The sequence below is a fragment of the Salmo salar genome, chromosome ssa07 (assembly GCF_905237065.1).
Source record: "Salmo salar chromosome ssa07, Ssal_v3.1, whole genome shotgun sequence".
NCBI lineage: Eukaryota > Metazoa > Chordata > Actinopteri > Salmoniformes > Salmonidae > Salmo > Salmo salar.
Genome location: NC_059448.1, coordinates 53,660,690 through 53,674,165, shown reverse-complemented (window position 1 = coordinate 53,674,165; position 13,476 = coordinate 53,660,690). Strand labels below are relative to the sequence as shown.

General features: G+C 44.7%; 1 protein-coding gene across 1 annotated transcript; it reads left to right on the top strand.

The window, feature by feature from the left end:
• The first annotated feature begins 261 nt into the window (after window positions 1-261).
• LOC106608919 (coatomer subunit gamma-2) lies at window positions 262-13,473 on the top strand. Its single transcript, XM_014207133.2, has 21 exons — window positions 262-427; window positions 1,099-1,232; window positions 1,321-1,392; window positions 1,721-1,876; window positions 2,070-2,162; window positions 2,265-2,351; window positions 2,554-2,711; window positions 4,154-4,287; window positions 5,885-5,952; window positions 6,053-6,241; window positions 6,521-6,616; window positions 6,858-7,101; window positions 7,391-7,466; window positions 7,564-7,667; window positions 7,888-8,082; window positions 9,957-10,138; window positions 10,450-10,579; window positions 10,871-10,968; window positions 11,127-11,265; window positions 12,697-12,795; window positions 13,001-13,473. The coding sequence occupies exons 1-21, from the start codon at window positions 391-393 to the stop codon at window positions 13,129-13,131; spliced, it is 2,622 nt and encodes an 873-aa protein (XP_014062608.1). The 5' UTR covers window positions 262-390; the 3' UTR covers window positions 13,132-13,473.
• Window positions 13,474-13,476: the final 3 nt, after the last annotated feature.

Sequence of the window (13,476 nt, the reverse complement as noted above, 5' to 3'; positions counted from 1 at the left end):
ATTTATTAGCAGGTCAATTCAAGCAACGCCTGTATGCGGTGATAATGTATTGGGCCTATAACTTACTGCACAAACCTCATTGCTACAGTACTGTTTTTAATTGGTTAATGTTGCATAGGCTTGACATTTTAAGTCATGTTATTAAAAAATCAGAGTGGTAGATCTCGGCATGCATTTTGACTCAGAAAGTGATCTTGACTCAGAAAAGGTTGGTGACCACTGATCTACGCGCAGCTCACTACTCCCCCTACTGCAAATCATTACATTTGACGTCATTTCCGTCGACATGGACACACAGACAGGAAGGTTGCATTTGGCGACGTGGAAGTGACTAGTCGTCTGTTGTGAGGCCGTACACCAACCACACTGATCCACAAACATTCCGGAACAATGATAAAGAAATTTGACAAGAAGGACGAAGAGTCTGGTAAGATAAATTAAGTGTAAAGAAGTCAATATAGCTACTTGGAAATAGGTAACGTTTTTTTGCCAACTAGTTACTGCTGACATTAGCTAGCTAGTAGCTAGCATTCTAGCTAGATAACGTTAACTACACTAACTTGGTATTCGTTTGGTGGGTAGTTTTTTGGTCAAATAGACGTCTGTCTTTGTTAATCACACTAGCGACATGTGTGTATTTGTTGAGCAGATATGTCAATTGCCTGCTAGCTAGCTTAAAGCGTCTCTATCTGTTCAATTAGCTTGCAAACTAGCTAAACTAACGTTAGTTGGTTATGAAGACTACGTTAACTGTGCCTAGTAAAAAATACACATTCTTCTTTGGCTGTGCCGTGTAAAATTTGATAAGAGATTCAATACCTAGTTATCTACATGTGTCTATCGAGTGTACCGTATACTGGTAGTTAGCTAGCTAATTTAGCTCATTTAAAAACTGTCAATGTCGTCTTGCTCACTCAAGCTTGTTGACCATAACTAGACGAGGTTTAAGGTACTACCTAAGTTATCTAGTTACGAAATCCACATTCAACACGATATAGTAATGACGCGTAGTAAGTGATGCTACCTAGTTAGTCTTTATAGTTTGACAATCCAATTTTGACTTAATGTGGCTTTTTTTTTCTTCACTGCAACAATTAGGAAGTGGCTCTAACCCTTTCCAGCATCTTGAAAAGAGTGCGGTGTTGCAAGAGGCTCGTATCTTCAACGAGACTCCAATCAACCCCAGAAGATGTCTCCACATCCTCACCAAGATCATTTACCTACTCAACCAGGTGAGAAACAAACCCATAACATGCAAACCAATTGTTTTGCATGTATACCCTTTGATATTAACAGAATATGTTTTTATGTTCTGTCTAGGGGGAGCACTTTGGAACTATGGAGGCGACCGAGGCCTTCTTCGCAATGACCAGGCTCTTCCAGTCCAATGATGTGAGAATAAGTTATTGCTTTGGGTTTAATTAAATTATTGCTGATCATACAAGAAAACAAGTAAATAACATTATCGACAGAACATACCGCAACATATACAATACATGATGACATAAACTCACAAACTAACTTCAAACAGGTCCAACTAGTGCAACATATACAATACATGATGACATAAACTCACAAACTAACTTCAAACAGGTCCAACTAGTGCCATTAAATTAGTATTCAATGAGTAGTGTTGTAATTGACATATTGTAGAGATGTGGCGCATAGTGTTTTTGTATAGCATTATCTGCTTTTTGAAGATCTCTCTGTATTCCTTCAGCAAACCCTGAGAAGGATGTGCTACCTGACCATCAAGGAGATGGCCAACATCTCTGAGGATGTCATCATTGTCACCAGCAGCCTGACCAAGGACATGACTGGCAAGGAGGATGTGTACAGAGGACCTGCCATCAGAGCTCTCTGCAGGATCACGGATGTCAGTCTGTCTGTCTCTCTGTCTCTGTTTCTCTCCCTGCTTTTTATTAGGCTGTGTTTTCTTTTTGTTTCCATTCTGATAGCTGAACAGTATTTTATTTTTTTCATCCAGCTAACATTGTTATTGTAATTGGACTAAACCTATGCTTTTTGGTCAATAAACTCAAGACCTACTTTGTAACTCTGTCCCACAGACCACCATGCTGCAGGCCATTGAGAGATACATGAAACAGGCCATCGTTGACAAAGTGCCCAGTGTGTCCAGCTCTGCCCTGGTCTCCTCTCTGGTAAGAAATTAGCCACACAGCGCCTGGATGTCTCAAGGTGACTGTGTCATTTGTAGGTATTCCCAGTGCTTTGTGGGTAATGTGTTTTGTGTGTGTCTGTAGCACATGGTTAAGATGAGCTACGACGTGGTGAAGCGCTGGGTGAACGAGGCACAGGAGGCAGCTTCCAGTGACAACATCATGGTCCAGGTGGGTTACACACACACTCTGTTGATAACATGTTCATTAGGCACCAAGCAGAAGAAATAACCTCTTTTTTTACTGTTTTCTTCACTCATTCAAAATGAAATGCACTGAAAAAGGTTTGCATATGTTGTTCCCTAATGAACACAACCCGGGTAAGTTGAAAGAGAGTCACTTCCACTGTGACCTGTCTGTGATTTCCCCCCAGTACCACGCCCTGGGCCTGCTGTACCACCTGCGGAAGAATGACCGACTGGCCGTATCCAAGATGCTCAACAAGTTCACCAAATCTGGCCTCAAGTCCCCCTTTGCGTACTGCATGCTCATCCGCATCGCCAGCAAGCTGTTGGAGGAGACCGAGGCAGGGTAGGTAGCACCATGGAAGCACTGTCACGCAGACCGAGGCAGGGTAGGTGGCACCATGGAAGCACTGTCACGCAGACCGAGGCAGGGTAGGTAGCACCATGGAAGCACTGCCACGCAGACCGAGGCAGAGTAGGTAGCACCATGGAAGCACTGCCACGCAGACCGAGGCAGGGTAGGTAGCACCATGGAAGCACTGCCACGCAGACCGAGGCAGGGTAGGTAGCACCATGGAAGCACTGCCACGCAGACCGAGGCAGGGTAGGTAGCACCATGGAAGCACTGCCACGCAGACCGAGGCAGGGTTAGGTGGCACCATGGAAGCACTGCCACGCAGACCGAGGCAGGGTTAGGTGGCACCATGGAAGCACTGCCACGCAGACCGAGGCAGGGTTAGGTGGCACCATGGAAGCACTGCCACGAAGACCGAGGCAGGGTTAGGTGGCACCATGGAAGCACTGCCACGCAGACCGAGGCAGGGTTAGGTGGCACCATGGAAGCACTGCCACGCAGACCGAGGCAGGGGTAGGTGGCACCATGGAAGCACTGCCACGCAGACCGAGGCAGGGTTAGGTGGCACCATGGAAGCACTGCCACGCAGACCGAGGCAGGGTAGGTAGCACCATGGAAGCACTGCCACGCAGACCGAGGCAGGGTTAGGTGGCACCATGGAAGCACTGCCACGCAGACCGAGGCAGGGTAGGTGAGCACCATGGAAGCACTGCCACGCAGACCGAGGCAGGGTTAGGTGGCACCATGGAAGCACTGCCACGCAGACCGAGGCAGGGTAGATAAACACTGTCATGGACTGTTTACTTGAATGAGTTTTCTAGACTGTACAGTGGGTTGGTGTCTAGTATTCTCTTTCATTGATATGTATAGTTTTTATTCAACACCAGGAAGAAGTGATCTGTATAGTGGCATCATGCATTTTTTAATTTTATTTATTTAACCTTTTATTTAACTAGGCAAGTCAGTTAAGAACAAATTCTTATTTACAATGACGGCCTGGCAAAAGGCCTCCTGCGGGGACGGGAGCCTGGGATTAAAAATAAAATAAATAAATACAGTATAAATATAGGACAAAACACATCACGACGAGAGAGACAACACTCCATAAAGAGAGACCTAAGACAACAACATAGCTAGGCAGTAACACATGACAACACAGCATGGTACAGTAGCAACACAACAACAACATGGTAGCAACACAAAACATGGTACAAAGATTATTTGGCTCAGACAACAGCACAAAGGGCAAGAAGGTAGAGACAACAATATATCACACAAAGCAGCCACAACTATCAGTAAGAGTCCATACACATGGCAGCGGAGGACACAGAATATACAGTGTCAAATTTGACTTTATAAACATATTGGTATATTTTTGTCTTCCTGTGTGTGTGGCGTTGTAATACAAAGGTTTGGCTATTTTCTGTTTGTAGACATGACAGTCCCCTGTTTGACTTCATTGAGAGCTGTCTGAGGAACAAGCATGAGATGGTGGTGTACGAGGCAGCCTCAGCCATAGTCCACATGCCCAACTGTACTGCCAGAGAGCTGGCCCCCGCTGTCTCTGGTGAGTCTCTGGAATTACAGCCACTTTGGTAAATACACCTTGTTTTCTGGTGTCCACATGTGGGTACCTACCTGTAGGAATAGATGCTAGAGGTTGTAGTATCCTATGAACCTAGTACATCTGGTTTTACCACTTGACTGTCTGTTAACCTCTATGGGCTAGGTGGGACGCTAGCGTGCCACCCGTGGTGCACTCCATCAACAGCAGGTGCATTTCAAGAGCGGCAAATTTGAATCCAAATAAATGTCAAAATTCAAATTTTTCAAACATACAACTATTTTACACCCTTTGAAAGATAAACATCTCCTTAATCTAACCACGTTTTACGATTTCAAAAAGGTTTTACGGCGAAAGCATAAATTTAGAGTATGTTAGGACAGTACATTTACAAGAGTTGTGTGTAATGTTTTGTCAATTCAAAGACAGGGTCACCAAAACCATAAAACCAGCTAAAATGATGCACTAACCTTTTACAATCTCCATCAGATGACACTCCTAGGACATTATGTTAGACAATGCATGCATTTTTAGTTCTATCAAGTTCATATTTATATCCAAAAACAGCGTTTTACTATGGCATTGATGTTGAGGAAATCGTTTCCCTCCAATAACCGGCAGTCAAGTCAGCGTCACAAATTAAATAATTAAAATTAGAAAACATTGGTAAAATATTATATTGTCATTTAAAGAATTATAGATTTACATCTCTTGAACGCAATCAACTTGCCAGATTTAAAAATAACCTTACTGGGAAATCACACTTTGCAATAATCTGAGCACTGCGCCCAGAAAAATACGCGTTGCGATACAGACTAGACGTCATGTTGGGGAGATCTAAAATCGAAAATACTATGTAAATAATCCATTACCTTTGATTCTCTTCATCAGATGTCACTTCCAGGTATCACAGGTCCATAACGAATGTAGTTTTGTTCAAAAAAGCTCATCATTTATGTCCAAAAATCTCCGTCTTGTTAGCACATGATCTAAGCCAGCCGGACTTCACTTCATGAACGAGGGGAAAAAATATATTTACGTTCGTTCAAACATGTCTTTGTTGTATAGCATAAATCATTAGGGCCTTTTTTAACCAGAACATGAATAATATTCAAGGTGGACGAATGCATACTCTTTTATAACGTATTGGAACGAGGGTACCCAACATGAACTCGCGCGCCAGGTGTCTAATGGGCCATCATCGTTCCATGGCTCTTGTTCGGTCAGATCTCCCTCCAGAAGACTCAAAACACTTTGTAAAGGCTGGTGACATCTAGTGGAAGCAATAGGAAGTGCCAAAATATTCCTCAGCCCCTGTGTTTTTCAATGGGATAGGTTTAAAGGTAATACAACACATCAGGTATCCACTTCCTGTGAGAAAATGTCTCAGGGTTTTGCCTGCCAAATGAGTTCTGTTATACTCACAGACACCATTCAAACAGTTTTAGAAAATTTAGGGTGTTTTCTATCCATATGTAATAAGTATATGCATATTCTAGTTACTGGGTAGGAGTGGTAACCAGATTAAATCGGGTATGTTTTTTTATCCAGCCGTGTCAATACTGCCCCCTAGCCCTAACAGGTTAATGTGTTTCTCCAGTCCTGCAGCTGTTCTGCAGCTCTCCCAAAGCAGCCCTGAGATACGCAGCCGTCAGGACCCTCAACAAGGTGGGTCTCCACTTATCCATGCTCTTCATTACTCTGAGTTACCTGTGTTTTACATTGAGTATACTGTATTTACAACCGCATTCCCCCGTTTGTCCACCAGGTGGCGATGAAGCACCCGTCAGCTGTGACTGCGTGCAACCTGGACCTGGAGAACCTGATCACGGACTCGAACCGCAGCATCGCCACGCTGGCCATCACCACGCTGCTGAAGACGGGCAGCGAGAGCAGTGTGGACCGCCTCATGAAACAGATCTCGTCCTTCGTCTCTGAGATCTCTGACGAGTTCAAGGTGAGGAGGAGGATGTGTTTTAGTTTAATGTGTTGTTTTTCCTCAATGATATGCTCATGTTTTTCCCCTCTACAATACTTTAGTTGAATCATCTAGGAATTGAAATAGTCGGATAATCAATTAGAATACACTCAATATGTAATTCCCCCCCCAAAAAAATATATTTGTAGGAAGTTATACTATATTTTAAACAAACCACAACTACTTTAATCTATTTCCAAATGGGGTATTATTTCAACAAAGTCAAGTCCTATCCTCTGACTGCTGAGTGTGTTTCAGGTGGTGGTTGTGCAGGCCATCAGTGCCCTGTGTCAGAAGTATCCCAGAAAGCACAGCGTCATGATGAACTTCCTGTCCAACATGCTCCGAGACGACGTGAGTAGAACACCCTGACTCAGCAGCCTAATGTCTTTTTTCACTGATGTGTAGGACAAGAGAACCTATTGAAGCACATTTTATGTCCTTCACACTGCCATGAAACCATCTGGATTACAGACTAACAGGAGCTCTTTGGCCAACTCTGGCACATTTACATTGATATGACCACTCAGTTTTCTGATTTAATGTACGGCTGTCCATGAAACATAAATTCTTTAAATGATGCCTCTCCTCTCAGGGTGGCTTTGAGTACAAGCGGGCCATCGTGGACTGCATCATCAGCATCATCGAGGAGAACCCAGAGAGCAAGGAGACGGGGCTGGCCCACCTGTGTGAGTTCATCGAGGACTGTGAGCACACGGTGCTGGCCACCAAGATCCTCCACCTGCTGGGCAAGGAGGGCCCGCGCACGCCCTCGCCATCCAAGTACATCCGCTTCATCTTCAACCGCGTGGTGCTGGAGAGCGAGGCCGTCAGAGCCGGTGTGTTAACCCCTGCTGGCCTGGAGTTGTATAGCATGTGTGTGTGAGACAGTTGTGTGTGTCTGGGTGCAACATAAATGGTAGTTCTGATAAGTCTGTTGGGATTGGCTCCATTAACTGGTGACATCACCAACCATGAAAGGCTCAATTCACTAATATGAAGACAAATGGTATTTGGCTTTTCAACAGAAACTCACTGTTAATCATGAAGGGTTCAAACTAATGTGAGTTACCACGTTGTTGTTTGTACACATTGTGTAATGACTAAGCGCCTTTCTCGTCCCTGTAGCTGCGGTCAGTGCTCTGGCAAAGTTTGGAGCCCAGAATGATGACCTTCTCCCCAGTGTGTTAGTCCTGATGCAGAGGTAGAGACAGCCTTTCACTGGCTCCCTGTCATAATGATCCATTCCCTGTGTGGTTACCACTCTAAAGTGTGTTGACGTATGGTGTGTGTGTTTCTAGGTGTATGATGGACAGTGACGACGAGGTGAGGGACAGAGCCACCTTCTACATGAACGTGCTGCAGCAGAAGCAGAAAGCCCTCAACGCTGCCTACATTTTCAACGGTGAGAACACACACTGCGCTCCTAGTCTGAACTTGAGAGCACGAGTGTGTGGACATATCTGGTCCAATTCAGGAAGTAAGGCTGTGTTCTTTGATTGTGGTCACTCGAACTCTCTCAGTGAATCGCCACGTGCAGAGAAATGTTTTCTCTCCATCGAACCTCAAAATGAATAAATGTATTTCCTTTATTGAACCTGTGTCTGTGTGTCTCCTCCCGTCAGGTCTGTCGGTGTCTGTCCCGGGTCTGGAGAAGTCCCTCCACCAGTACACCCTAGAGCCCACAGAGAAGCCCTTCGATATGAAGTCGGTTCCCCTGGCCAACACACCCATCACAGAGCAGAAGACCGAATTTGCTCCTGTGGCCACTAGCAAACTTCCAGAGAAACCTGGCCCAACGCGCCAAGACATCTACCAGGGTACAGTCACCTTACTTGAAACTATCATGGCAAGACATGGCGTTATCACAAGGAAACAAAACATTTGGTCTGAATTTCTGGAGTAAAAGGACCCAGTCACATTTATTTTACAAGCTATAGCACACAGTATTTTGCATGGAAACACGTTCTTAATGAACCATAGAATTCAGTCTGCTAAGAGTTATTAGCCATGGAAACCAAATATCATAGTAGCAGTGGTTGTGTACTAGTATTGTGGCATCAACAACTTCAGAGCAGCAAAAAGTTGAGGGCAGCTATAATATTGAAGTAGTTAGGACTAGGGGTGGATTCGGCTATAATATTGTAGTAGTTAGGACTAGGGGTGGATTCAGCTATAATATTGTAGTAGTTAGGACTAGGGGTGGATTCGGCTATAATATTGTAGTAGTTAGGACTAGGGGTGGATTCGGCTATAATATTGTAGTAGTTAGGACTAGGGGTGGATTCAGCTATAATATTGTAGTAGTTAGGACTAGGGGTGGATTCGGCTATAATATTGTAGTAGTTAGGACTAGGGGTGGATTCAGCTATAATATTGTATTAGTTAGGACTAGGGGTGGATTCAGCTATAATATTGTATTAGTTAGGACTAGGGGTGGATTCAGCTATAATATTGTAGTAGTTAGGACTAGGGGTGGATTCGGCTATAATATTGTAGTAGTTAGGACTAGGGGTGGATTCGGCTATAATATTGTAGTAGTTAGGACTAGGGGTGGATTCGGCTATAATATTGTAGTAGTTAGGACTAGGGGTGGATTCGGCTATAATATTGTAGTAGTTAGGACTAGGGGTGGATTCGGCTATAATATTGTAGTAGTTAGGACTAGGGGTGGATTCGGCTATAATATTGTAGTAGTTAGGACTAGGGGTGGATTCGGCTATAATATTGTAGTAGTTAGGACTAGGGGTGGATTCGGCTATAATATTGTAGTAGTTAGGACTAGGGGTGGATTCGGCTATAATATTGTAGTAGTTAGGACTAGGGGTGGATTCGGCTATAATATTGTAGTAGTTAGGACTAGGGGTGGATTCGGCTATAATATTGTAGTAGTTAGGACTAGGGGTGGATTCGGCTATAATATTGTAGTAGTTAGGACTAGGGGTGGATTCGGCTATAATATTGTAGTAGTTAGGACTAGGGGTGGATTAAGCTATAATATTGTAGTAGTTAGGACTAGGGGTGGATTCGGCTATAATATTGTAGTAGTTAGGACTAGGGGTGCATTAAGCTATAATATTGTAGTAGTTAGGACTAGGGGTGCATTAAGCTATAATATTGTAGTAGTTAGGACTAGGGGTGGATTCAGCTATAATATTGTAGTAGTTAGGACTAGGGGTGGATTCAGCTATAATATTGTAGTAGTTAGGACTAGGGGTGGATTCAGCTATAATATTGTAGTAGTTAGGACTAGGGGTGGATTCGGCTATAATATTGTAGTAGTTAGGACTAGGGGTGGATTCGGCTATAATATTGTAGTAGTTAGGACTAGGGGTGGATTCGGCTATAATATTGTAGTAGTTAGGACTAGGGATGGATTCAGCTATAATATTGTAGTAGTTAGGACTAGGGGTGGATTCGGCTATAATATTGTAGTAGTTAGGACTAGGGGTGGATTCAGCTATAATATTGTAGTAGTTAGGACTAGGGGTTGGATTCGGCTATAATATTGTAGTAGTTAGGACTAGGGGTGGATTCAGCTATAATATTGTAGTAGTTAGGACTAGGGGTGGATTCAGCTATAATATTGTAGTAGTTAGGACTAGGGGTGGATTCGGCTATAATATTGTAGTAGTTAGGACTAGGGGTGGATTTGGAACTGGACCTCTCTAATCTCTCCTCCTCCTGTCAACAGAACAACTGGCAGCCATCCCAGAATTCCAGGGCCTGGGTTCTCTCTTCAAGACGTCGGAGGCGGTGCAGCTGACCGAGGCGGAGACTGAGTATGTGGTGCGCTGCGTCAAGCACACCTTCGCCAGACACATGGTGTTCCAGTTCGACTGCACCAACACGCTCAATGACCAGCTTCTGCAGAAGGTAGGGCTACACTGGTGACTGCTGCGCTTTAGGAAGTTCACGTCTCCTAGAATGCACAGCGATTGTCAATGTGTGGAGGTCTAGTTGGGTGCATCACCCCTAACCCCTCCTCACACTAGATATCTCTGAGCAGTTTGAAAAGCATAATCCTATTCAATTAATTTCATAAAGCTTTATTGTCCATTCAATTGACAGTAGACAGAAAAGTTTCTTTGGTGCCTCACATTTTAAAATCTACAACACTGACATTAAGACACAGGACTAAATGTATAGAAATGTATTAAGTGGAAGTCCACTGTGTTGTCCTTCAGGTTATGGTTCAGATGGAGCCGTCGGAGGCCTACGAGGTTCTCCACTACGTCCCTGCTGCTAACCTGCCCTACAGCCAGCCTGGCTCCTGCTACAGCCTGGTCAGACTGCCTGAAGATGACCCCACCGCAGGTTACCTTTATTAAACCTCTGAGGGAGAGAGAGAAATAAGTCATTTTCATGAGGGCAGCTCTCTGAAGTGCTTAGTGTGACGTCAGTGTTGTAACTCTGTTAAAACCCTTCTCAGAGAACTAAAGAATCTGAATGGGGATCTTGTAGCACCTAACAACATGGTTTTCCATTGAGAGAGAAAAGCACTTATCTGCTGGCATTCTTCAAACACTGAGGATACTGTTATTTACATCACGTAGCCTAGTCATGTAACGTCTGTATGTCATATTAAATGTGTTCTCTGAATTCCAGTGTCCTGTACGTTCAGCTGTACTCTGAAGTACCTGGTGAAAGACTGCGACCCCAACACAGGAGAGCCCGATGACGACGGTTACGATGATGAATATGTGGTATATAAATATAAAACCTTTTTCTTTTAAATCTTTAAACTCATTTATCCCAAAAATAATTATATCTTGTTTACCATCATTTGCCTAAATTCTCTATTCTCCCCTTTTTCTGCCTTCTCTGCTCTCCTCTACCCTCCCCCCCGTTGCCCCCCCCCCAGCTGGAAGACCTGGAGGTGACCGTAGCAGACCACATCCAGAAGGTGTTAAAGCCTAACTTTGCCGCAGCCTGGGACGAGGTGGGAGACGACTTTGAGAAGGAGGAGACATTCGCCCTGGCCTCTGTCAGAACGTTAGATGGTAATTAGTTCAATCAGGATCTTTGGATTTATCCCCCAACATTGAAACACAGTGTACATTGTGAGCTGTTTTAGATCAGTGGTTCCCATACATAGAAATACCATCAACAGTCGTATTGATTTTCTCCATACTTTCCTCTTTCCAATGTGACTCACTTAAAGCCTTTTGAGCTTGTTTGTGAGGCATGAAATGGGCTATTTCTAACCATAATTCAGTCTTTAAATAGAAGCCAATGGAACTGGCCTCGTGAAAGTGTTTGAACTATGTATTTGACCCAGGTCTGGAGTTGGAACTGACTTAACTTTTAATGATCTTGTTGATAATATTTATCTTATGACACTGCTACATATTTAAATCAGTGTGAGTAATATGTGTATTTGGACACAGGCACACTGAAGGCAGGTTGTATCTAGGGGGGCTACAGTGTGACAAGTAAAATCTCCAAGTTGTCTCTGTCGGGGCCGGTGGTACCGTCTCTGTAGGGGCCGTTGGTACCGTCTCTGTAGGGGCCGTTGGTACCGTCTCTGTCGGGGCCGTTGGTGACCCGTCTCTGTCGGGGCCGTTGGTGACCCGTCTCTGTCGGGGCCGTTGGTGACCCGTCTCTGTCGGGGCCGGTGGTGACCTGTCTCTGTCGGGGCCGGTGGTGACCCGTCTCTGTCGGGGCCGGTGGTGACCCGTCTCCTAATCATCCCCCTCATTCCTAGTTGGCATATATCACTCCTCACCTCTCCACCTGTTAGCTGATGTGTGGTGAACGTTCTGGCACAACAATGGTCTCTGCATCACCCAGGTGGAGCTACAACACTGACGGTGGATGAGTTTCCCTCTACTATATAAAGTCCTTAGACTACCTCAGTTGGTAGAAAAGCGCTGTATAAATCCAATCAATCCTTATTATTTGTATATGATCACATGTGTTATGTGGGGAATATTTCCAAAATGAAAATCACTTGGAGCTGATTTCCTGGAGTGTGTATACTTGGGGAGCCAACTACCACCACCTGCGGGCCAAATTCAGCCCGCGCTCCGCCAGATGGGGGAAGCCTCCTGTAGAGACTGTTGGTCACATTTCCCTGTTGTCTCTGTAGAGGCTGTTGGTCACATCTCTCTGTTGTCTCTGTAGAGGCTGTTGGTCACATCTCTCTGTTGTCTCTGTAGAGGCTGTTGGTCACATCTCTGTTGTCTCTGTAGAGACTGTTGGTCACATCTCTCTGTTGTCTCTGTAGAGGCTGTTGGTCACATCTCTCTGTTGTCTCTGTAGAGGCTGTTGGTCACATCTCTCTGTTGTCTCTGTAGGTCACATCTCTCTGTAGGTCACATCTCTCTGTTGTCTCTGTAGGTCACATCTCTCTGTTGTCTCTGTAGGTCACATCTCTCTGTTGTCTCTGTAGAGGCTGTTGGTCACATCTCTGTTCCCTGTTGTCTCTGTAGAGGCTGTTGGTAACATCATCAGTTTCCTGGGCATGCAGCCCTGTGAGCGTTCAGACAAGGTCCCAGAAAACAAGAACTCACACATCCTCTTCCTTGCCGGTGGGTGTTTCATTTATTTATTGTATCTTGATTTGAATTAATTATTGTTTTGCAGGCTCATTCTGTACCCTTTATTACCGTAAATATGTTAAGTTCAGTTTCTAACCTTGACACGGCAGCTTGTTCAACTTCCTGTCACTAGTGTGATGGACGCAAGCCCCCCACGGTATGAATTACAGTTTCTATGTCCCTCCCCTTCCTCCAGGTGTGTTCCGGGGGGGTCATGACGTGCTGGTTCGCTCGCGCCTGGCCCTGGCCGACGGTGTCACTATGCAGGTGACGGTCCGCAGCTCGGATGAGACGGTTGTTGACGTCATTCTAGCCTCTGTGGGCTAGAGGGCGCCAGCGAGGCCTGTGAATACAATGGCATATTCTAATTGTTTTCTCCACTTTTTCCCATTCATAATATTCTCCACGCAATGTCCTCCCTGCTTTATGTCGTTGGAATGTGTCTTGTGTGTTTGGGTAGTCAGAGATGGAATACATTATGGTGATGTGTGTGTACTACTGGCATCCTTCAACACAACTCATCTCTGTAGACTGGCCCCAGGTCTGTTTGTGCTGTATAACCAACTCCAATGGTCATTCATAGGTGTTGGCAAGGCAGCACAAACAGATCTGGGACCAGACTAATGGCCCATGTTATATCAAATCTATTAAATGTTGACCATGGAAGTACAA

Excerpts from the sequence above, each read along its gene's own strand:
- LOC106608919 (XM_014207133.2), top strand. The coding sequence starts at position 391 with ATGATAAAGAAATTTGACAAGAAGGACGAAGAGTCTG. Across the intron at positions 7,102-7,390 it reads GAGCGAGGCCGTCAGAGCCG|CTGCGGTCAGTGCTCTGGCA; the intron begins GTGTGTTAACCC and ends TCGTCCCTGTAG. Across the intron at positions 11,266-12,696 it reads CTCTGTCAGAACGTTAGATG|AGGCTGTTGGTAACATCATC; the intron begins GTAATTAGTTCA and ends TTGTCTCTGTAG.